Genomic DNA, 26401 nt, shown 5'->3' on the forward strand with positions numbered 1-26401 from the left:
TGGTCTATATGACAGTGGAAGAATCAGACTTGGACCAAAAAATGTGGTTTCCATTCAGCTGCAGTAGCATAAACAGAATCGAGAAATCTTCTAAACAACAGCTCACTTTTTACAGAGTCCTTTTCTGTTTTCTTTTCTGAAAGTTGGACCTTATCTCTGAGCAGGCACAGAAGGAAGCTAATAAAAGAAATTGTTCCCTAAACCACTTCTTCTTTGGGCAGACGATGCTATCCCAGATAAAATGAATGATAATTCTAAAGCGAGCACATTCCCAATCTTCTATGTTTCTGGACAAGGAGAGGTGCATAATGCAGAGAACATGGCTTTACATGCTGGCTCACGAGATTGCTTCTTTCCCTCTCATAACCGTTCAAAAATGAATGTTGCAGGGGAAGAGATTCCAAGCAGCCTATTGTTTGCTCCTTGGGCTTGTTTTCTAAGTTTTCATTCTTTTCCGAAGTTAATACCCTTGAATATCTATGAGCTGTCACATTTTGGGTAAGTAATAACTGTGTCAAGCTGTGCTGACAAAATGTCCCAGCATCACTGTTAATATGCATTGTCATTTTAAGCATGAAACAGTTTAGCTAATGATTTATCTCGTATAATGCAGCACTTGGGGCAGCTGTATGATTTGTCTCTTTAGCAAGTCAAGTAATTTCTTTAACAAAATGTTAAGCACAGATGGGCCATAAGCTGTCAGTTAACCATTATTGTGCATACATCTGCTTGCTTTCAATGCACTGTTTTATGTATTCAGACAGTTACTTAGCTGTAGCTCCCTGAAAAGCTGGACGTACTCTGATTGGCAAATAAAATGTTCATTTGTCTCTTCTTCCTATTGTTTTGTTTTGGTAACACATGTCAGCAGCTCAATTACCCAGTTCATTAACAGCTCCCAGTGGACATGATGGCCAACCCATGATAAGGAGGGCGATTGTGGCACATATGGGCAATAATAGCCTGTCTCTAGGCAATTGTAAATAAAAATCACTTGGCCTGGCTCCTTTTACTGGGACTACTGTTTTCTTGTTCCTCTTCAGAGTGCGAATTACCTTTTCTTTCAGTGCGACTGAAGCCCGAACAAATAAAATATAGTTCACTGGTTTTAAAATTGAAAAGGGAAGAGAGAGGGTTGGGGTGAAGACGGAGGATATCCAGCTCTCCATGGCAGCTGTTGTTTTCTGTTTTGTTTTAAAATATGACTGGAAAAGGGATCGTTCTGAATATCAGAGGCTGTTCTTAGCTAATTAATTAGTTAACTAATCAGTTTACCTCATTGGATAGTAGCACATTTTCTTGGAGTTCCTCCATTTTCTTTTTCTCATCTGAGATTTTAAATTCCTTGGTTCCTTGGGAGTTAAAAAAATAGCCTTTATTTATTTATTTGCTAGTATGCTGTTTGCAAGTAGTAGTAGCTTTCAAGGAGGTGTGGCTTGTAAAAATTATAATAATTATAATAAATAAGAAAAAGTAATAATTTTTACAGGCTTAATCAAAGAGACTCATGTCAGGAATGTAATTATTTTTGTTATTATTTTTCATCAGGGAGACTAAGCTTTAGGGGAAAAGGGCTAAGAGCATCCGTGTTAATTTCAGGCCTTTTTCTGCCTGCCTAAGTCAATCATGGATTTCTTTTTTCACCTCTGTTATTGGGACAAGTTCACAGAGGCGCTCCCACTAATGTGTTTTTTATTGCTCCCTGATTTCCTTTTAAGGAAATGATTTGGTTCTTTTAAACACCGGTGGGATCAGGAAGGACATGAGGACAAAAATGTCAATATCATAAAGTATCTACATGTAAACCCCTCCATTAAAAAAAGAAGTCATCATTTAAAGAGTCAGAATCAAGGATTCATTTATTGGAGAACTACCGACTCCCAACCATGAAACCTACCAATTGTTGATATTTTGCTTAGGGGCTATCTCCGAAAGGGCGTGGATTCTTCCCATCCTTGTATAGATTTGGGGTTCCTTGGGTGACCAAACAATATCGTGAAAGTGGTGGATATGGAAGAAATGGGAAGTGGGGGGACTGGAAACCAAAATGGCAGGTTCAATGAGACCCAAAAGGTCCCTGCCACTAGAATCTTCTGTTGGCCATCCTGGGCTACGCAGCTCTGGGGATCATTTTAGAGAACTACAACAGCCCTTATCTTAAGTAAACATACAATACTCAATGTTGTGGATTTAAAATAACTCACAGGTGACTGACTGAGCTGACTTTAGACCTTCTGAACTTGTCCCCTGCTGCCTGCCATATTCATAACTAATCTGTACTCTCCACCCAGGGTAGTGGGCACTTGGGGAGTTGTTGACTGTCAGACTTTATTTGTGCTATTTTGATTAGCACAAACCTGGCAGGAGCTTACTTTGTTTTTAATGACCCCTTGCTGCGAGGCGGAGGTTTCAGGAGGAGGGCCGGGTAGAGAGGAGGGGAATAGCATTACATTTCTCCAGCTAAGAAGCGGTGGATTGCCGGGCTGGAACCTTAGTAGGTAAATGATTGGAGACTCTTCAGTAGACTTTAGTGCTCTTGCGTGAGCTTTTATCTTAAAGGTGGAAAGGAAACCCCAACCCAGAAACACCTTGTGAGAAAGTGGCTCATCCTTTTTCCCTTTGACTAAAGGTCTTTATTTTTTAGGGGGCGGGGGGGGGGGGGGATTGGAGATGAAGTTACTGATGAAGAGAAAAAGGAAAAAAAAAACCCAGTACCGGCATCTTCTGCTCATTTATCAACTAATGACGTAGCAATTGCTCAAAGCTTAGATCCATGCGAATACAGGTTCTGAGTCTTTTTCAGCAGAGCAAATGAGCTCTAAAGATTTATCCCAAAGTTCCTACAGGAAAAAAAAATCAGTGGGCTTTTATCTCGCAGTAATTCATCTATTTTTACTAGATCTATCCACATCTACCTATACATACATACATACATACATACATATGTATATATACATATATATATATATATATATTTACAAATGTGTTTTTGAAATTACAACAGAAATACCTCAAGTACTTTTGAGCTTGTGAATTAATGTGAAAGAGAAGGTTCCAGGTGCTGAAGCCTCTGGACTGGAGAGGCTTGGATTAACCCCTACTGTGCATCCATTTCAACCTCCCCCCTTCCCCCCCAAAACCCAACCTCCCCTTTCTCATCCGCAGCAGCTTTCTTTGTCTCTCCTGCGTCCTGCCAGGCAGGTGTCAGAGCCCTGAATGCGCGTAAATGCCCCGTTGATGGATTCCACAGATGGAGCGTGGAAATTGGTAGAATAGGCCTCAGCCACAGGCCATTTCTTGAGACCCAACAAAAGCCTCCAAATAAGTCAACAAAAATCCCAAAGATCACAAAAGGAAAGTGTCATTTGTCATTTACTCTGGGTCTGTGAGGGAGTCTCAGTCTTGCTTCACTCCTCCTGGCTTGCACCCGAGTAAACACGATAGAGGTCATTCACATCTTTCTCAGTGTAAAAAGGCTACTGCAGATCAGTAAACAGTTAGATGCCCCATTGTGTCCCCCCCTCCCCTGGTGAATGATAACGCTCACAAGTGTAGCAGAGTCTACAATTAGCCCCAGAGGTGCATCAAACTTTGAGTTGTCCCTTGAAAAGCCTCTCGGACACATAGTATTTAATTTGGGGGGCATATTGGGGAAAAGAGTGTCCTATATAGTTCTCTGGAATGACTTAACATCCATCTTGTCCTAAGTTAGAGAAACCCACCATCAAGGGATCAAAAATTATTTTTATCGTTCAGCCTAGGGACATCAGCCTTGAAGAAGGGAGAGGTACCAGTCTCATCTGGAAAGAGACGATTTTATAGCTAATGGGTGATTGCCAAGAAATCTTTGCCTTGAGAGTGCTATTGAGGGAGCTCTCCCTTTCATCTACCTTCTCCCACCTCTGACTAGCCTCCTGTGTTTGTGAAGCATATTGTGTGATATCTGAAGTGAACATAGACTTGAGCTGGTTGTCATGTTTTGGTTCTTTAATTATTCAAATGAAAGGGCTTGCTGGGAGGAAAAACAATGCAGCCGATACATTCATGGGAACTATGATTTTGTTGTTCAATTTTGCCTTCACCCATGTTAGTATTGTGCTTGTCTGGAAACTGATCATTATAGAATTCCATGTGACTAAATAAATCCCTATGAAAGTCAGGAAAGATTTTATGTTTAATAGTATTAACTAGGATGAAATATTTCCTAAGGCCACAGAACAGGTCACAAGGGGTTAAGGGACAAAGATTTTCTCTCTAATTCTGTAATTCCTTCTTTAATTAAACTTCATGGTTAGTCCACTGGTGGTACTTATAGTTTCTCCTCCCATTTCGATTTGCTCCTGAAGGGAGGAATTTGTAATCCTATGGAGTATGATTGTTGTCCAATCTTTGATCCCTTTTGTTACTGATGACTCTCCTTTCCCCAAGCTTAATTATGGAAGTAGAAGAATGATGGGAAGACATTGGGGCAAGTAAAAAGTTAGGCACTGGAAAAACCATAGGTGGTTTTGACATGAAGAGGTAGATTAGATGGTCCGAAGAATTGCTGTGTGAGGAACCCAGGTGAAGTGGTAATGGCTCCTAAGATGATCATTTGTGATGCTTTGGGGGCTAGGTTCATGCCTACTATTTCTTGCTGAGTAACTTGAGAATAACTCCTGTTCAAGGTTATATGGGTAGTCTTATTTAAAACAACTTGAAATGGTTTTCAGCCCTCCAAACCTTGGGTTAAACTATCTTTGAAGAGGTTCTAGTAAAAAGCTAGAGAAAGGGAAGTAATACTTCAATGGAAATGTGAGCTGGGTGATCAGTTTTAATGATGGACTATAGAATGGCAGACTGGATTGTGGAATCAGTGATCTGTAATGTCTGTTGAGATGGACTGAAAATGGTTGGTATGGTGAATTGAATGTTCTTGACAGATCAAAGAGTGCCTGCTTGATGATCTGGATGCATTTCTTAGTGGTAGACCACAATGATTGAAGTAATAGACACATTAATGGTCATAGTGGTTGTGTGGGTTAGACATGCCCATGATGTTACTGAAAAAACTCCAACTGCTATTGGAAAGTTATTTAAGATTTGGGCAGTATCTGAATAATTAACTTGCCTTTGAATTTGAAGTCTGTCCCTTCCTTTTTTCCTTTCTTCTTTCCTTCCTTCCTCTTTTCTTTCCTTCCTCTTTTCCTTCCTTCCTTCCTTCCTTCCTTCCTTCTTTCCTTTCTTCCTTCCTTCTTTCCTTCCTTCCTCCTTTCCTTCCTTCTTTCCTTCCTTCCTTCCTTCCTTCCTTCCTTCCTTCTTTCCTTCCTTCCTCCTTTCCTTCCTTCTTTCCTTCCTTCCTTCCTTCCTTCCTTCCTTCTTTCCTTCCTTCCTTCCTTCCTTCCTTCCTTCCTTCCTTCCTTCCTTCCTTCCTTCCTTCCTTCCTTCCTTCCTTCCTTCCTTCCTTCCTTCCTTCCTTCCTTCCTTCCTTCCTTCCTTCCTTCCTTCCTTCCTTCCTTCCTTCCTTCCTTCCTTCCTTTTTTCTTAAAAAAGAATTTCATATAAAAAGAAATGTATTTGAAAAATACTAGAAGAGATTTAGTGAATAATTTTTTCCTTTCTTTTCCACTTAGACTGATCTTTTTAGCACAATTCTATGTTTCTATATTCTAGAAGTTTATTTTGGATGGGAAAATGAGTCTTTAATGTTAATTGGTGTCAGCATATCCACAAAAAAATCCCCCCCCCTCAATGTCACTTGCTACTTTGGTGGTATTTAAGTGAGTTTAAAGTATTTAGGTAGCATGAGGCATTTTAGGTGATTATAGGTCATTTGAGTTGTGAGAATTTCAGTTTCCCAAAGTACTTATTTAAACCCATGAATTAATATGGAAGATGAAAGTAAAGCAATCTTGCAATTGTGTTCCTATGACCAATGCTGTTGTTTTCTTCCATAAGTATTCAACTTCATTCTGAATAAGCTAAATTACTTGGATACTTTGATAGAATAATGAACTCTTGAATGTGGGCGCTCCATCCAATGGTTCAGATTGCAGCCACCCACATATTCTTACCCAGTGTAACCCTTGCTCAGGCAGCCCTTGTGAATTTCCTGCAGGTGGTCCAGTGAATGGGATAAGGGTTTTGCTCTTCATGTTCTGACATTACATGGGTACCAATGAAGTGCATAAGCTGCCCATCTAGTCTCCCTTGCTCTTGCTAAATGACCAGTGTACTTTCTTTTCCATCTGTTCATTTCTTTGATAACTTCTCCACATATTTCTTTTTTGATTACTTAAAAAATTGGTCATATGTTTTGGTCTTTTTATGCCTATCATGCACCACTGAGGTGAAAATATATTATTGTTTTTCAGAATTTATATTGTCATAACTGCTTCTGTATAAATGCACTGTCTGATTTTCCATTGTATCAGAAAAAGTAGCATCATGGCCCATTTGACCCTATTTGAGAGAACTTTCCTTCTTCCTATTGTCTTTATCCATAACCCAATCTTTTCTGAATTTTAGCTTCTTTTTTTGGTGACAACCTCCCTCCTACAAAAATTATGCATATTTGATCTTTCTATCTATCTATCTATCTATCTATCTATCTATCTATCTATCTATCTATCTATCTCTATCCATCCATCAATCTTTATTTTGAATTAGGCATGTATACATACATATATGTATGTATTTTCTTAAAATAACAAGTTTTGTGATTTCTTGAGATATTCCAAGTTAGAATTTGGAATCTCTACATTGATTTCATCTTTTTACAAAGGACTGACTGAAACCAAAAACTATTCTTCAGGTCCTACCAACCTCTACAGTTGTATCCAGCTCATGATGATGCATAGAGAGCAGTGTAGGGACAAGCGGAATAGGTCAGCATCTTTGCCCTGAGGGAAGAAGCTTGCTTGGCTAATGCTACCTGGTAACTGTCTCTTCCACTTCCAAGCTTTGGCCTAATCACTGCTGAACAGCCTGTGGCCAGAGAAATATATGAGATCTTTGGGGCCATAAAATTCTTGCTTTCCTAACTTATATGGAGACCTCCTGGGTAAAGCTTGTTTGTCCTTGGGAGGAGAGGGGATAATAATGATTTTAGGGTGAATAAAAGCATGATACAGAAGGTATTCTGGGAATGGGTTTTGATATGAAAAGTAAAATTAAAAAGATCTAGTCTGAAAGATGAGAAAGGAACTGGAACAAGTGAAATCAATGATACATAATGAGATAGGATTGAGTCAATTCACTGGGAACTTTTAATTAAATTACAATTAAAAGTAAAGCTTGATTGCCATTTTGAAGGAAATATGTTACTTATTCTATTCATATGGATTTCCTTAAAAATAATAATGATGGATCTTTTATTTGTGTGTAATTGTGAGAATCGTTGATTGATCTGCTGGCATAAACTACTGAGTAAGAAATGAGAGTAAATAATTCTCATTAATGACAAGCTTTCTTTATGAATGCATGTATAGACTATGATTGGTTAACCATTTAGTGTAATGGAATTTTTCTCCTTCTTAACATGATGACTAGACAACCAACACAATTTCCATATGAGATTATTTTGAATCTAATTGTGATGTCTCAGCAGTCTGACTAGTTAAACTTTGTTCATAGTCTCTCAGTTACAACAGTCAAGATAAGTTCTTTTTTTCTCATTTCATTCATTTGAAAAACAGTTTTGTTTTCATTTCATTGTGATATGGTATAAATAGGTAAAGTGTTTTCATTAGAAGCTTGAGTCATATGGCATAAAAATGAAAGAAAATGACTTGACTCTTCACTCTTAGCTAAAATGAGATCAGTTGTGACTCTGTGTTCTTGGTTACCTGTGAAAGCTTCACATTGAGGAGATTGTTGCAAATCAAGTTCTTCACAAATATTTTATTTCATTTTCATTTAGTTATATGTGGCACTGGTAATGCCATAAAATGAAGCATAATGACTATTCTTATTTCTGGGGTTTTCTAGAGATAACATTTCCCAGCTGATAGAGTCGACAAACCCTCAGACTGCTGACTTTAAAAGAGATTACTCCATCTCCTTTGGTAATTTTTAGTTTTGTTGTGATGGGGAAAATGGGCAAAGGAATGAGAGTGAAGTCATACGAGACTGCCAAAGTAAGCAATTGATTCAGTCAGTTTTTCGATGGGAAACAAGTTGGTGTCACGTTTGGGGAAATTGTTCATTTTACTGCATTTTGGTATCACTTGGACATAACTTCAAGCTAAGTTAGGTACTTGGAAGAGAATTCTCTTTTTGGTCATGAAGGATCTTCTATATGCTGAGCCATTTAGTAAAGATTCCTCCAGTTCCTTCAAAGGGCAGGCAATATCTTGTTAGAGGAGAATGAAAAATGAGACTTTCAAAGATGCTGGAGCAAAATGATTGATGCCAGCAAACATTTATTAAGCACCTATTATATGCACTAAGGAAGGGTTAGGGATATGAAGGATCAGTTATTAAGACTCAAGTCTTCACCCTGGTGGTGCCTACCATTTAGGAGGTACATTATATCTAAATGAATAGCATTCTATAAAATGATACCTGATCATTTGTCATCTGGTAATCTGTGGCTGATAATCAATTAACTGTGGGACCTGAAGCAAGTTGCCTGTCTGAACAGAGCTGTGTGGACAAAGTGTTTAATTATCTTGTCTCCAAAAAATGTATACACAACATACTTTTACATTTAATCTGCGTTACTAGCATTTACTCCATCACTTTTTTATGTCTAGACAATCAATGAAAATATATCAAGCCTAGATTTGTAGCATTTGCTGATTTCTGAGGTCTAAATGCTCACACTGAAAATTTAACAATCTATGAACTGGCTTCAGTATCCAATTGTCTCTAAGCTTCAGACTTTCTTATGAAAAATGATAGCAGTTAGCATTTTATATAAGATTTGCTAAAGGCTTTATATAAATTGGCTCATTCAGTTTTCACAAAAACCCTGGTGCTATTATTATCCCCAATCTACAGATGAGGAAGCTGAAGAAATTGAGACTGTGGGAGAAATTAAGTGATTTGTTCAGGGTCAAACAGCTATTAAGGAGGCAAAGAAGGATTTGACCTCAAGTATTACTATCTCCAAGTCCAACCTCTCTGATGCCTAGTTATTTAGGTTTAAAACTTGCCTAAGACTTTTGGGAAATCAAAAATATTATGGATGTTATGGATAATAATTGCATTAAGTTGCACAGTGGATAGAGCACCTTGCCTGGGATATGGAAGTCTCATCTTCTTGAGGTCAAATCTGACCTCGCATACTTATTAGATGTGTGACCCTGGACAAGTCACTTAATCCTGTTTGCCTCAGTTTTCTCATCTGTAAAATGAGCTGGAGGAGGAAATGGCAAATCACTCCAGTATCTTTGCCAAAAAAAAATTCAAATGGGGTCATGACTGAAATGACCAAACAAGAAGAAGTCCTAAAGTGTTTTTGTAAGGAAAATACTTTGTTAATCTAATGGTGCTATATAAACTATTAATATTATCATGGTGATTGTATTGTAGCTATAAAGGGAGTAGTTATTTTTACTAAATCCATGGTATATGCATCATCATCTTAATGTACTTTTGAATTTACTAATAGCTATAAAAGGCTATTTTTAGCTAGTATTGAATGTATTCAGAAAAATCATACTTAGACTACCTATATAAGTATATATTTATTTTTGTATTTTATTATTTCCCCTCACCTATGACAAATATGATTAATTCTCAATTTCAGCTTGTCATTCTTCAGTGTTTCAGTAGAAAAGCACAAAAAAGGGCAAACAAGCAATTTAGAAATATGAGGCTCAATTGACTAAATAAAAAAAGAAAAAAGAAATATGAGGCTCAAAAGAAAATGAGATCAGAATAGTATATTTTACAAATTTTTTTTTAGAAGTCACAGTTATTAGAGTATTTCACTAGGTAATTCTTTAACTCTCTAATGATAACCTATAAATTATCCTTAGCCTATCTATACTCATACACATAGCATATATTTACAGATAATCCATAATAACTGACAGTTCCCAACACTGATAAAATCATAGGATTGAATAAAGAGTACTTTACTGATAGTGGAATAGAACCTCAAGTTTGTGCCTTTAAGATTAAATCGGGAGCAGCTAGATGGTTCAGTGGATTGAGAACCAACCCTAGAGACTGAAGGTCCTAGGTTCAAATGTGGCCTCAGACACTTCCTAGCTGTGTGACCCTGGGCAAGTCACTTAACCCCCATTTGCCACAGACAGTAGTGATTCTAAGTTGGAAGGTAAGGGTTTTTAAAACTTTATTTTTATTTTTATAAAGATCAAGTCTAGAGTGGCTTCCAGAGGTAGTGAGATCCACCTATGGGGCTTGTGGAGGCTCAGTGATGACTTGTCAGAGCTGGAGCAGAGGGAATTTTTCTTCAGGTGGTGGGAAATGATCTTTGGAGTCCCTTCCAATTCTGGGATGTGTTTATAATAAGCAATTTGGTTTAACATCCTTTCCAGCTTATACTCTGGTTTTTAAGGGCTTTAGAAATGATAGCTGATATTTATGTGGTTAAGATTTGCATAAGCAATACATAAAATACCATTAAAGGATTTTTAAATAAATGGCAAATCACTAGTCCTATTCTTCCTGGAGAAAGAAATGGCAAATCACTCCAGTATCTTTGCCAAAAAAACCCAATTGCACAAATTGTTGGGGCAATATGATTGATGCCAGCAAACATTTATTAAGCACCTATTATATTATTATAACTGGTTATGCTATTGTGCCAGAATATCCTTCAAACTTATAATATTCATACCATCATTTAATATTTAGTAGAACAGTATTGCCTTCTTAAGTATGGAGTCATTTTTGAAGTTTGTGTCACATTCATTGACTGCTTTTCCTGGTTGAGAAATTTGTGGAAAAATGACCAGTCCTGTGTTCTAATAAGTGGGACTCCAAGGATCCCGGAGGATCTGAGATTTTGTAACGCTAAAGAAAAATATTCATAAATCTGTTTTGTTGAATAGGGAAGTTGGAAAACATCTCCTTGGACATCTTTAAATAACGACAATGATAGCAACAACCATGCCAACAATGCTACCTGAGAGTTTGGCTAGAATGCCAACCCAAGAGGCCATGTTCTGTAAAGAGTCCAGAGTGGGGACAGTTCTCTTAGGCAAAATCAAGCAATTGGGTCTGTGCTTATGTGTTCTCTCATCTAAGTAATTCACAAATACACATAGTAAATTTCATACCTGGAATTTCTGCGCACCCCAACCCAAATTACTGTTAACTCTAATTACAAATGATTTCCATTGGATTGCTCCCTTTAGGACTAGTTGTCTAAGTCACTTCCCATATTAAGTGGACATGCTTTCCTTCCCTTATATGCCCTTCTCCTTCCTAGCTTATATCTCCTATGACCTCTTCTTATTCATATGATAAACTTTATGTACTTATGTGTGAATGCGAGAAATCTATGAGCCCAATGTTACTCCTAATCCATTTTTGAAGCCACATGTTGATAATAAACAGGGTCTTCTGACAACAAAAAATTATTATTTTAAATATCAATGGATTATAAAGAATAACATTTCATAAAAATAATTATCATTAAAGTAATAAATAATCCAATTTATATTACATTATATTAATAAAATTAAAAATGTTTATTCTGATATGACAAAATTGATCTAAAATTTTGCAGTGGAAAAATACATGTAGATATGTGTATGTATGTGTATGGTTAGGATTATACACCGGAGCATAATGAGGCACAATCAAGGAATTTGAAAAAAAAACCCACAACATTCTTTCATTCCAAAAGAATATTTATGTGCTATATTGCAATGATGTCTCTATATTGTATCAATTTATATAATACAAAATACAATTATGTACATATATCACATAGAATAATGAAATTCTTTAAAAAATTGTAGCCCGAAGCTATTGTCACTCTCCTATATAAAATAAATCTTCCCTTTAAAAAAGAAAGTTTTTGGCTCCTCAGCTAAAGTCTCTTTTCTTTCCTTTCTTTTTCAAAAATACTTCTTAGCTTCAGCACCTCAATCTGATGAAGGCTCAGATATTGATTCAGAACCAGATTTACCACTAAAGAGGAAACAGCGTCGGAGCCGGACGACCTTCACAGCAGAGCAGCTGGAAGAGCTGGAAAGGGCTTTCGAAAGAACCCACTACCCTGACATTTACACCCGAGAAGAACTTGCCCAGAGGGCTAAGCTCACGGAGGCCCGAGTTCAGGTATCAATAGCAGAAAAACTTGACCTGAACATTGCACACTCTGGTTTTGGTTGTTTTCATCCTTAGTGTTGACTGGGATTATGGCACTAACTAGGGTAATCTAACCAGGGCTTTGGTCCAGAGTACCATAATTTAGAGGGTACAATAACATGCACACTTTCAGGAGCTGTAAAAACATGTGAGCTTAGCTCCTAGTTAGCAACAATCATTTATCTATCTATCTATCTATCTATCTATCTATCTATCTATCTATCTGTCTGTCTGTCTGTCTGTCTGTCTGTCTGTCTGCCTGTCTGTCTGCCTGTCTGTCTATCTATCTCTGTCTGTTTATTTATCTATCTCTGTCTATCTATCTGTCTGTCTCTCTGTCTCTATCTCTGTCCATCTATCTATCTATCTATCTATCTATCTATCTATCTATCTATCTATCTATCTCTGTCTATCTATCTGTCTGTCTCTCTGTCTCTATCTCTGTCCATCTATTCATCCATCCATCCATCTATCTATCTATCTATCTATCTATCTATCCATCTCTCTATCTATCTATCTATCTCTCTATCTATCTGTCTGTCTGTCTCTGTCTATCTGTCTATCTATCTATCTATCTATCTATCTATCTATCTATCTATCTGTCTGTCTGTCTATCTATCTCTGTCTGTTTATTTATCTATCTCTGTCTATCTATCTGTCTGTCTCTCTGTCTCTATCTCTGGCCATCTATCTATCTATCTATCTCTGTCTATCTATCTGTCTGTCTCTCTGTCTCTATCTCTGTCCATCTATTCATCCATCTATCTATCTATCTATCTATCTATCTATCTATCTATCTATCTATCTATCTATCTATCTATCTGTCTGTCTGTCTGTCTGTCTATCTATAATCTATCCATACATCTATATCTATGTGTCTATCTGTATTTATGTATGTATCTCTGTAATCTATGTATCTATCAACTCATCCTTCCATTTCTCTCTCTCTTTTGTTTTACTGAACCTGTAAGTGGTTGATGTAGGGAATTCCTGGTGAAGAGATTTCCTCTACCAAATGCTTATCAGTAACTACTTGGCCTTAGAGTAGGGTTTTTAAACTTAGGATGTGTGAATTTTTGAATTTTGATTAGTTAAGATTTCCTTTGTAAAACGATGTATTTTATTTTGTGCATTTTAAAACACTCTGAGGTGTCCATAGGTTTCACCAGATTACCCAAGGGATCCTTGTCACAAAAACAGTTTAAGAAACACTATAGAGAATTGGTGGGGACAGTTTGAGTGATGTGCCCAAGGTAACACTGTTATCTATTAGTGGTAGAAATGAAGTCCATATTTTTCTAATCTTGACTTCATCTCTCTATTCACTATGCCACTGTAAGCTTCACTTAGTAATAATAATTAGTTAATATAGGAAGCTAGCAGATGGTTCACTTCCTATCCAGGAATTTCATCTCAGATGAATTCTTTTCTTACCTGATTCTGTTTTCCTCTTCCTCCTGGATGACAATCTCTTCAGCAGCTGCTTTGAGGTTTATCAGAATCTCAGTCTTCCCTCAGTGGGATATTGTTCTCCTCTATTCCAAGCAACTGAATTTGTCTTATAAAGTGTATTTGAGGGGCCCTTTTTTGTGCTACTTCTCCATAGGACCAAAATCTCTAGTTATGGCTCTGATTAGGATTCATTAATTCCACAAACATTTGTTGAGTACTTACTGCATGTAATGCCTTGTGACCTTGTGATGAGCATGAAAGAAATGTTCACCCTGGAAAAGATCTTAGAGATTATCTCATTCAATTTCACAATTCATAGATGGAGGAAATCAAGGCTCAAAGAGTTTAAAGGCTATTAAATTAGAGACAGGTATAAAAACTTGTAGCTTGATATATACATTAAAAAACAAAAGTGTCCAAGCTATTTAGAAAACTATAGAGGAGCTAAAAATGGCCTCTTGCAAAGCCTTATTTTTAGATTTAATAGTACAGTATTTCTAGGAATGGGACAACAGTGGGGTGACTAGATTTGGTCTTTGGTTATCACTGCCAGGAGAATATTTTATTCTGGGTAAGAATTCAAGCTATTCAGTTAATCTGTTATTAAGTAATTGCACCATTTTATTTTACTTAAAAAATCTTCCTTTATTTATTTACTTTTTAACTATATTTAAAATATAGTCAGCACTGGTTTGTCTATCATTTCATCACTGGAAATTTTTCTTAGCTGTCACTGTACATTACAGTAATAATTGATGCTCAAGATAGGCAATTAAGAAATACTTATTGAATGTCTACTGTGTCCAGGATACTGGTTAAGCACGGAAATGATACCCCTGAGGCCATATAGGATCCAGAAATAGACTGTGGATGATGGAAGGAAATATAATCAGGAAAAAGTCCAGAATTAGGAGTCAGGAAAATTAAACCCAAGTGCCAGTTCCAGTTCTACCACTGAGTTCCTTGGTGACCTTGAGCAAGTTATTAAATCTCTTTGGGTTTTGGTTTCTTCATATGAAAAATGAGAAGTTTCTACAGGGTCCCTTTTAAGAAACTATCAACAAATATTCTATCTCTTTCCTGATTATACTATTTGAATGCTTCCTGGTGCACCTTGAACACAGGGGAAGAACTTTCAGAGAAAGTATGACTCTAGTACAAAATGTTATCACTAGTGGTGATGCAGAATGTATTTTTGTGTTCCTGGGCAAGTCACTTAACACTGTTGGCCTCAGTTTCCTCATCTGTAAAATGAGCTGGAGAAGGAAATGGCCAACCATTCCAGTACTTTTGGCAAGAAAACCTAAAATGGGGTCATGAAGAGTTGGATATGACTGAAAAATGACTGATACAGAGTATATCATAGCCTTCTATGTCAATAGTGGGTTGTCTCTCATGACAGTAGGGTACAATTTAGTAAAAAAGATTATCTATGGTACTAATAGTTAGTTTTCTTCACTTGGAAAATGCATATGCTATCTAGATGCTAGATGCTCACAACCAGAGTTAAGGCTGAAGCAACCATTTGGGTCATTTTGTTTTCCTGCCTTAGTACTAGCAAAGATGCTCTGATCTTGCAAAGTAAATCAGTTCACTCAGAGCTGGTTTCTGCCCAGTGTAATAATACCTTCTTGGTTGCTTGTTCAGAGATCATTGTATTCACATTGGCTCAGCATAGGGTTACTGTTCCATGAATATTTAATAAAAACTGAATATGCTTAATTTATTAATCTAACTTTTGTTATTACTTAATAATAGTTATTAAGCCTATGTGAATAGAATGTTGGATGTAGAATCAGAAAGATGTGGCCTCTCTTCTAGGAGCCCTGGAAAAGACACCTAACTGGGTTCATCAGGCAACTTGCTGGCACTTATCTACTATGTAATGGAAGGGTTAGTCTGAGTTGGTGAGGGAATCATTATCTTGATAACATCTTCCACGTGAAACTGGAGATCCTTCAAATCCTTGCATGTGCAAAATACAATGGAAGATGCTGAGAATACAAAGATAGATATGATATAGTCTAGTACTAGAACTGTAGTCTGACAGTGCAATTACACATAGTGAAATATCTTAAAACTGGCTTTTATTAAATATCAGTTGCATACAGGGAGTTGAGTTACAATAAATACAATAAAATAAAATACAAATTTTTTAAATTGATTTTACACTTTTGAAAACTTGTACATTTGGGGGTAAAGTGAGAATTTTCTGGCTAGTCTTAAAACTAAATTTGAAGAATGAATTATTAGTCTCCCAGGACAGTAGACATTTTAAAATTTGAACAATGCAATTTGGCTACCTCTTTCTCCAAATAGTTGGCATGCAGTATTTCCAAATTATGAAACTCTCTAGTCTTGGAAATGAATGAAAATAGATTGAGATAGCCTCTCTTCACTAAGTAGCATATCCACCTATAGTCAAATAAACAAATGTTGAATTTCTTAACTGAAGAAAGTGAATGAGGACATTTAAAAGCACCTACAGTATTTTGCAGGTAATATTTGACCTTTATTGAAAATGGAGCTGCGTTATGGAAAACATATCAAAACCACAGAGTGAGGTTATATAGTGCCATGTAAACTCTTTTTACTCAATAAATATAAAAAATAAAACTTATAGCTGATTACATTTTAATGTAAACAGGAGTAAGTCAACCAGTTTTCTCTCTACTTGTTGGTATTTTTCCATATTAGTGACCTACAGTTGGCCAAAAAAGCAGAACCCCACATTAACATAACAGCTGTCTTAGTGTAGCCTTAACCCGGTGACTCTTTACATTCCTTACGGCTTCCTCAGTTCCCTTGAGACACATCATGCCTCACACCATGGCTATGATCTACAGCCTAACAAATTCCCGACAACATGTAGCATATGGATCTTTTGCTCAACCCAGCATGGAAGAAAAGATAGTAGTCAGTTGGCGATAAAAATGCCAGAGTAAAAGACTTTTTTTTGGAGTGAGGTGAGGGTGAGGGGGCAAAGATGAGCTGGGAAAGAGGGAGCTGAGCCTGTCTGTTTTATTGATATCAAAGTGGGCATTGATTTTTGTTTTTGGTGACTGAACAAGTCCTTTATAACCCCAAATTAAATAATATTTTTGTCAAGCATGATATCTGAGGAAATGTGTTTCTAACAACATAGCAGATATAAATAAATAGATACTTGTATATACATATATACATGAACATCTCTGCATGACATAAATGTCAACTCTTCTTTACTGCAAAAATTGATGTGAATAAACTCAATATTTTTATGTTGATGCTTTATTTTAGTATATATTCATACAGAAAGTTGTAATTGGGTTACCTCTGCTAAATTCTGAATTTTAGTAAAAAAAAATCACAAAAAAAACAATTTCAGTTATAAAAATACTATGCAGGCATCCCCAGGGACTATTTGTTCAACTTATCTGGCATCCTCCTCCAAAGAGAAGTGAGTTGACAAATGACAAAAACATTTAGAGGAATAGAAACTCTGCTTTCCCCCTTGTAAAGTATCAAATTATGTAATATTATATCATAGCTTGGTAGGGGGCAATAGAAAGAGAATTCTTTCCCTCTCTGGTGATCAGCTGATGGCCTGTACCTTGGGGATGTATAGTCCTTATAATTTTATCTTGGCTTAAGTTATTGTAGCTGTTACTATGCAAATAACCACAAGTGATAAAGTTTTAGTGGGAAAGAATGACTCTCACCAGATTTTATGATGTGCAAGATATTTATTTCTTGCATGCTTTCTTTGTAAATAGTTTCTTTACACTAGGTAAATATGATTATTCTGCTTTTATAGAAGGAAAACTAGAAGCCAAAGAGGAGAATTCACATAATGCAGTGAAAAGTCTACTGGGTTTGAAGTTAATAAACCTGGTTTCTGGTCCAGGTTCTGCCACTAAGAGACTGTGTGACTTCACATGACTAACATGACTTCATTGGTCCGAGTCTCAATTTTCTCACTGGTAAAATGAATGACTTGGACTATATGCTCAGTTCTAACATTCAATATTTCCAGGAACTATTTATTGGTTGTTAAAGGTCATGCACCATGTCTGAAACTTAGAAAAGTTTACAATAAATACTTGGCCTTGAGTTTAGGATTGGAATAAGAAGGCAGTCCCTTCCCACCACTTCCTATAAATTCACATATTCTGCAGTGGGAACCAGAGGATTCAGTGGATATAGTGCTGAAACTGGATTCAGGAAGACACAAGATGAAATCCAGGCTCAAGTATTTAGTATTTGTGTGATCCTGAGCAAGTCATTTAACCTCAATTTCCTTACCTTGAAAATGGGGACAATACTAGCCACCATCCAGGGTTGTTGTGAAGATAAAATGAAATAATATTTGAAAACACTTGGAAAAACTAAAAAAATTCTCTATAAGTGCTAGCAAATATGATTATTTCTTCTCTGGTTGTCCTCTTGACTGCATGTGTATAGAAAAGGTGAACACGATGTCACTACCACCACCATCTTTCTTCTTCCCACTTTTTATATGGTGGTCATGAATAAGTAGTAATAGTGGCAGGTGGTCAGAGCAAATGGGCAAAGGATGCCTTGAGAGTCATTTCATTATTAAAAGATTGTTCAGGGTTTGTAGTGAGGTGGCAAGTAATTCAGAAGATGTAATGTCTATTATACCTTGCTTGATGTTATCCCACCTAATATTTTATAATGAAGGACAGTGATTTGTTATATAAATTTAAGACAGGTGAGAAAAGTGGCTGACATGGTGGATTACATCTGTCTCTGTTAGAAATGCAAGAAGCATGACATTTTAATGTTTATCCCAGAATGTTAGAACTAGGGAAGGTCTACTCCAAGTCCTTTATTTTTCAGAGGAGTGAGTTGAAGCCTAGAGAAATAAAAAATTACAAGTCTAAGATCATTCTGCTATTTAGCAAATTCTAGTATTTAGCTAGTTAGTGATGTGGTAGAAAAAGCACCAAGCTTAGAGTTCAGTGGGTTCAAATCCAACTTTGGGACTTACTAGTTCTATAACTTTGGGTAACTCACTTTCCCTCTGGTTCAGATTTCCAAATTACTGTACTTCTTTCTCTTCCTTCCTTCCTTCCTTCCTTCCTTCCTTCCTTCCTTCCTTCCTTCCTTCCTTCCTTCCTTCCTTCCTTCCTTCCTTCCTTCCTTCCTTCCTTCCTTCCTTCCTTCCTTCCTTCCTTCCTTCCTCCCTCCCTTCCTCCCCCCCCCCCCCGTCTCTCTCTCTCTTTCTCATTTAAAAAAAAGCCCTTATCTTATGTCTTAGAATCAGCACTAAGTATTGTGTCCAAGGTAGAAGAGTGTTAAGGGCTAGGCAACTGGGGTTAAGTGACTTGTCTAGAGTCACATGTTTAAGAAATATCTGAGTCCACATTTGAACCCATGACTGCCTGTCTCCAGGGTTGGCTTTCTACACTGACCTGGCGGCCTCATATACTTCTTTATAATAAGAAAATTCAACATAGTAGTTCTTAAGCTGGAATCTATAAACTAGTTATTGTTTTAGTATTTTGATAACTGCATTTCAATATATTTTATTTCCTTTGTAATTCTTTGCATGCTGTTTTATGCTTTTAAAAACATTATTCTGAGGAGTCCATAGGCTTCACTAGGCAGCCAAAAGGGTCCAGGGCACACACACAAAATTAAGAACTTCTGGACTAGAAGGATGTGGTTATGCTTCAGAAAAAGTAATTTTTTTGAAGGGAGCTCAGGATCCAATAAGGGCAGAAATGAGGAGGAAATGTGTTTTAGTTGTAAGGGAAAGATCCTTGTAAGCAAATCCATGGAAGAAGAAAATGTAATGAAGAATTTGAGAAGTAGTAAGTTAGCATGGTTAGAATTCAGTATGTGAAGATGAGTAAAATTAAATAAGGCTGGGAAAGTTGCCTGAAACTAGAACATTGCTTTATGGAGATTAAAAAAAATAATATGTACCTCTGGGCAAATTTCATAGTTTTGTATAAGGCCTGTGAAAATAATGGCACAAAGAAACTTATCTTTCCATGGCTTGTCAACATTTCTAAGACAATTGGATTTCTTACTAATATTTATTCTCTTTAACTTCTGTCTCCACATAGTCATAAAATCATTTACGAGGTGGTCTCGTAAGCATAATGCCCTCCTCAATTTAAACACTTGGCTCTTCTCCTTGTACCTTATTATTCCCATGAGTAGTAATATAATATTCCACAGTTTGAATAGAAAGCAATACCATTCCTTGTTTTATATTGCTTTGTGTTCTGCTAAAATTTTTATGACTATCCCAAGGCTAAGGATACAAAAGCTATAGAAATTTACAGACCAATAAAGCCCTGAAATTTGGTGGCATATTTGGTGGCATAGCACAGTTAATAGGGCAGCCTTTGAAAACATTGGCAACAAAGGCACAAAAGCTTGCCACACATGGCATCGAGACCCCATCTACTACTATATTATGTCACTAGATGCCAAAGTTTTAATATTTTGTTTATTATTTACTTTAGAGTTTTATATTTATTATACATGTATAAATATTTATATACACATGTATACATTGTATACATAGTCATGTATATATGAAAATATATGAGGGGGCAGCCAGCCTAGAGACAGGAATTCCTAGATTAAAATCTGGTCTCAAACACTTTCTAGCAGTGTGACCCTGGCAAGTCACTTAACCCCCATTGTCTAGCCCTCACTGCTCTTCTGCCTTGGAACCAATACATAGTATTGACTCTAAGAGGGAAGGTAAAAGTTTCTTTTTTAAAAAGTATATAATAATATATAAAAGGATGTGATATATTTGTATTTATATACATAATATACATGTAACTATATATGTATTATGTATAATGAATGAATATATATGTATCCATTATATATATGTATCCATATATATATGTATCTAAATCTATATTTCTCTAGCTTTGTAGAAGTGGGTGGAAGTATGGTGATGGTGGGACAGGATTGGTTGCTGCTACTCCTTACTCCTGCTTACTCCTTCTGGACTATGACCTCCACAAAGTTAACATAGGACCAATTTGTATCTCTGAAGTTCCTTCGCTGACCCCTAAAACTTGGTTCTCCTTACTCTCCTACCCCTGCCCCCCAAGAGAGAAAGATGAATGTTCTTGCTCCTCTTCTCCTTGTCAGGAAGGGGGTCTTTAATCTGTTCTAGCATGAAAAAGTCATTAAGAATGTACCATTATTTCATCAGCGAAAGCCTCAAATTTTAAATTAAATCCATAGGTCTGGTTTAGCAACCGCCGGGCAAGATGGAGGAAGCAAGCTGGGGCCAATCAACTGATGGCTTTCAACCATCTAATTCCGGGAGGATTCCCTCCTACTGCCATGCCAACTCTACCAACATATCAGCTGTCGGAGACCTCATATCAACCTACATCTATCCCACAAGGTATGTTGGAAAGGAGCAAAGGAGACTGAAATGCAGCTACTTTGGTCAGATGACATATGTATGCATATTTGCACATGTGCATACATTCACACACATATACACTTAGAATATGTAAAATCTGTATACGTCCTCCTATTTAGGATCTGAAAGAATAAGGGAATTCGTAGACTAACCGTATTTTATCATGTGTTTTTTGTTGTTTGTAGTCATCTTTTAAGGAATGTTACATGGAGGAGAACCCCATATGAAGTTTCCCTCTCTCAGTTGTGATACGTAGGCATCAGTCTTTTTAGTGGTAACACCCTTCTGATTGGATCTTCACCCCAATGTCACACATTTAAAAAGAAATCCATCAGAACTGGGATCTGCAGAGTACCCTACTCTGACATCCTTCAGACAGTCCCCGGAGACCAGCCCTGCTTAGCCTGGTGTCCAATTTGTCTTTGTTCTTCACTGGGGCTATTAAATATCACAGGACAGTGGTCATACCAGCAGTTCACTGATAAGGGGTCAGTAGCAGCCCCATTCACAGACAGGCAGCTTTAATTGCTTCCCTTAGCTGATTAGATCACAAAGAAAAAGAAACACACACACACACACACACACATGCACTCTGAGGTTTAAACATAATTTTAGTCCAACTTCTATACATACACAGTCTTGATTCCAATGGCTATGGAATTATTATAACTAGTCTCCTGAAAAGGGAGATCTTGGGAATTTTCACCTTGAATCCCTGAGGTCCAGTCATAATTGCCCCTCTCCATCCATTCTCCATTCTAGGTTTCAGTACTTTGACATTGCTTGGTTCCTCTGGGAGGGTGGGTTCTATCTTGTCCAGCTGATGACAATAATTAAAAAAAAAATCCAAACTGATTGGAGAGCTTTCGTCACCAGCTAGGTTTGCTAAATGTTAGAGGATCTCCCAGGAAGTGAAAATTAACTTCTCCTCCCATCCATTTCTTAGAATAGGACTAATTCTTTTGCTTCTTGTCTTCAAGCCAATGACCCTATTTCCCCATCTTGATCTCCCCTCTCCCCATTCCACTGACTTTTAGATAAATCTCAGGAGTCTCATTGATGACTTGTGTTAGGTATTTGCTTGTGACAAAAATAGCAGAGATCTGACTTCAAGCTTTGATTCTGCCAATTGCTAATTGCTGTGTGATTTTGGATAGGTCTCTTGACTTTTCTTAGCTTCAGGTTTCATCTATAAAATGGGGATAGTTGCACTACATACCTCCCAGGATTTAAGGAAAGCACTTTGTAAATTCTTCTTCCCTCTGTAATGATCATAGCTCACATTTATGTAGCACTTTAAGGTTTAGAGAGTACTTTATAAACATCATCTCATTATCCTCATAACAACCTTAGGAGGCAGTTGCTACTATTATCCTAATTTTACAGATTAGTAAACTGAGGCAGACAGAGATCAGGTGCCCAAGGACACATATAGCTAATAAGTGTTTGAGGCTGGATTTGAACTCAGATCTTCCTGACTTTACCCCCAAAACTTATTCCATTTTGCCTCCTAGATGGCTAAATGTGAGCTGTTAGCAGCCCAGTCTTATTCTGGTCTCTGATATTTGTAAAGACTCCTTTGATTTGAACTCAGATCTTCCTGATTTTACCCCCAAAACTTATTCCATTTTGCCTCCTAGATGGCTAAATGTGAGCTGTTAGCAGCCCAGTCTTATTCTGGTCTCTGATCTTTGTAAAGACTCCTTTGAGTTTTTATAGTCCCTATTTGGGCTATCTAGGAATGAATTTTCCATTTGTAATGTTGTTATGGAAATAACTTCTCCTTAAGAGAATTACTCCACTGAAAGTAATTTGGGGGAATACAGGAGGAGGAATGATGAACATAGATGGGATATAGCTGTATTTTAATATGTATTGCTAATGTGCTGTGCTATAATGCAATTCTCCAGTAGTTTCTTAGAAACCTATAGGCTTTCATGAATGTAAATGAGCAAAATCAATCCATTGCCATTGTACTTAATATACCTAGGCTTGCAATCATAAACTAATGACTCTTTCTAGGTAATTTTTGGTAAAACCAGTATTTGCTAACTTATTGACTGATTATGTTTGCTATGAATAAAACATTCTTTAGAAACTTAAAATGAGGGGGCAGCTGGGTAGCTCAGTGGACTGAGAGCTAGGCCTACAGATGGGAAGTCCTAGGTTCAAATCTGGCCTCAGACACTTCCCAGCTGTGTGACCCTGGGCAAGTCACTTAACCCCCATTGCCTAGCTCTTATCACTCTTCTGCCTTGGATGGAAAGTAAGAAGAAAGAAAGAAAGAAAGAAACTTAAAATGTCATTATCAGATTGAACAAAACTTTGTTGCAAACAGTTTAAATCATCCTTTGTTTAATATTGAGGTGGTCCCTTAAACTATATTGACCAGAAATTTGAGAGACTTCCTGTTCTTCTCGTGGTTTACTCAGTCTTTAATCCAAGTGGGAATAATAATGATCAATATATGGACTGTTCTGGACTTGGCATAGAGAGGAGTATATTTATGGAGAGAAATAAGCATTGGTGATTCCAGGTTGGCATAGTCTACATATCTGTAAATTTGTCATTTTAAACTATGTGCCCAGACACATTTATCTCTCATATACTGGCCAGTTGATAGAGTTTTGGCACACTCTGAGGCTGTGGGTGAAACAAGGAACCTCCATGCTGAAGCTGTTATGCTGGAACTGAGAGGAAACAAATGCCGGCTTAAACATGTCTCTCTTCCTTTTAGCTGTGTCTGACCCCAGTAGTACAGTCCACAGACCTCAGCCTCTTCCTCCGAGCACCGTGCACCAAAGTACGCTACCATCCAATCCAGAGAGCAGCTCTGCGTATTGCCTGCCCAGCACCAGACATGGATTTTCCAGCTATACAGACAGCTTTGTGCCTCCATCCGGGCCCTCCAATCCCATGAACCCCGCCATTGGCAATGGCCTTTCACCTCAGGTCAGTCCCGTGTTTCCAGACAGAGGATTTGCTGTATACCAGAACCAAATCGTCTATTCCCCCAGGCACCAGTATAATGAATTGCCAAATTTAAACCATAATGTATTCTTTATACAAGCCACATGATTTTAGTTTGCTAGTTTCCTTTCCCCCCCCTACTGGCTGCATCAAAAGTTGTAGCTTAGTTTTAATTTCAAGTGATTTTTAATGTAATCATCTAGACTTGGTGTTTACGTTTAGTTGTCAAGGCATTTGTAATGTGCAGCCTTCTCCACCCCCCAGGTCCTGTTCCTTGGTTAGGAAACTTCCCAAACATTGGCATCTTCTATGAAATTTGGTCAGCTGATAGGATCTCCAGAAAAAAAAGGGGGGGGGCTCTTTAAGAAAATACCAGAGCTTTGACCAAACAACTTGGGAAGAAACAAACAAGTCATGTGGAGAGAGCCCCAGGTGATGCCCACTGTAGTCTGGAATAAATGAGTTAGAAATGCACAAATTAGGAGAAGGCCCCCTCTTTGGAAATAGATAAATATTTGAATGTCATAATTGTTTTTCTAATTTGCATTGGACTATGAGCTTTCCTTGGGAAATCGTGTTAATAAATTGCCTTGATAATGGCATGTCAGAAGGTTGGTTAAATTTCCTACATGTGGCATCTGTCTGAAGTTGACATTATTAGCCGTTGTTGAAATACACAGCCCTTGATTTTATTAGCTTGAGCTTAGCCCAGGTGTGGGCAAGAGCTGTCCATGGAATTTGGAGAAATGTCACCGATGGGGTTGCAATCTATAATTACAATCAGGAATCTCTTCAGGGCTGAGAGGGAGAGTTTTAACAGCTTTATCTTTTCTCAACCTTTTTTTCCTCTCAGTGGTGAGAAAAACAGAGAGAGGCACAGAATGACACAAATGAAAAGTGAAAAGACAATTATACTCAATTACACACTAATCACCGACTATCACCACTGTCTGAGCAGGGAGAGGGCATTCTAATAGGCAGAAAATGAGATTTTAATGGCACAAAGGGTGGCCAAAATAACGACTCATATATCTTTGCCTCCTTCCTTCATTTCGACTTGTGGTTTGCATCTCGGCAGTGGAGTTCCTGGTCTCTGCACAACGGTGATAACTCTGAGCAGCTGAAAAGTTCAAAGGCGTTGGGGTTGAAAAGAATGAATAGCAAAGGCAATGAAATAAACATTTCTGCCTAAAGGCAAAAGTTCATAAGCCCTTTTTTGTAACAGTCAATGTAATTAAGTTTCATAGATTCCTATAGCACATAGTGGGATTAAAAAAGAGGGAGAGAGGGATGGAGAGGGAGAGAGGGAGGGAGGGAGGGAGGAAAAGAGATGACTTTAAACCTCACTTGAAAAAGAACATCATGAAAACCAATGAAAGGGCTTCCAACAAGACTTTAATGAGTTTAGTTTCAAGGCTCTGGTATTTCTAAATGCACCTCCTAACAAAAAGCATGGCAGTCCGTCCAAAGATTCATCTTTCAGTGCCCAGATTCCAAGGGTGGGTGGGGAGGTGCTTCTAGGAATCTCTTGGGCATCCTGAGTTAATCCTTCAGAAGCAGTTATCCGAGTCAGTTTCAGCACCAGCCATTCTGGACCATAGAAAAGCTTTTTACTTAAACACTCATCCTTCCCCCCCCCCCCCCACTCTTCAGCCAAATATTGAAATGAAAATAAACTCCAACCTGAGTCCCCTAACTCTAGAATAGTGAGACCAGAGGTATTGGCATTTATAGCAATAGAATTGTCACCGCTCTATCAAGAAACCTCTTCATCTAAGAAGACAAATCATTTAGCAGAACATGCACAATTCCATTGTGCAGTTTTGCCCCACCATGATAGTTACTGAATTTGAGAGCTGGAAAGGATCTATCTGCCCTCACATTTTATAAATGAGGAAACTGAGGACCTATTCTATATTTTATAGATGAAGAAACTGAGATAGAAAGATCAGACCCACACAAGGTCTTAGTAGTCTAGACCAAGCAACTCGTGTTTCCTTATTCCTAGTGCAATACTTTCAACCATGCCAAATTGCCTTTTCCCGTTTTATGACTACTCATCACAGAATAACTGGGATATTTTGCACTTCTAGCATACATTTACAACTCAGATTACCAGCATTAATGAACAGGTTTTCCTTAGTTTTCACAACAGCTTAAATGAATCAGAAAAAGAGAGCATGTTGTAGGTAGGCTATTCTTATTTCCTCCTGTAGATTTGGAGAAATTAAGGCACAAAGGGATTGAGTCAAACCAATTCACATGAGTTAGTATAGGAGTTAGGAGCAGAAC

The 26401-nt window shown here is 37.4% G+C and overlaps 1 protein-coding gene across 2 annotated transcripts in view; it reads left to right on the forward strand.

The window, feature by feature from the left end:
* Positions 1-26401, forward strand: part of PAX3 (paired box 3) — a 115047-nt gene that overhangs the window by 64183 nt on the left and 24463 nt on the right. For both annotated transcript variants that reach the window (XM_001365770.4, XM_007502206.3), the window contains exons 5-7: positions 12038-12243; positions 20953-21118; positions 23877-24091. In XM_001365770.4, the coding sequence (XP_001365807.2) occupies positions 12038-12243; positions 20953-21118; positions 23877-24091 (587 nt within the window). The remainder of the gene's footprint in view (positions 1-12037; positions 12244-20952; positions 21119-23876; positions 24092-26401) is intronic.

The sequence above is a fragment of the Monodelphis domestica genome, chromosome 8 (genome assembly GCF_027887165.1).
Source record: "Monodelphis domestica isolate mMonDom1 chromosome 8, mMonDom1.pri, whole genome shotgun sequence".
NCBI classification, from domain to species: Eukaryota; Metazoa; Chordata; class Mammalia; order Didelphimorphia; family Didelphidae; genus Monodelphis; species Monodelphis domestica.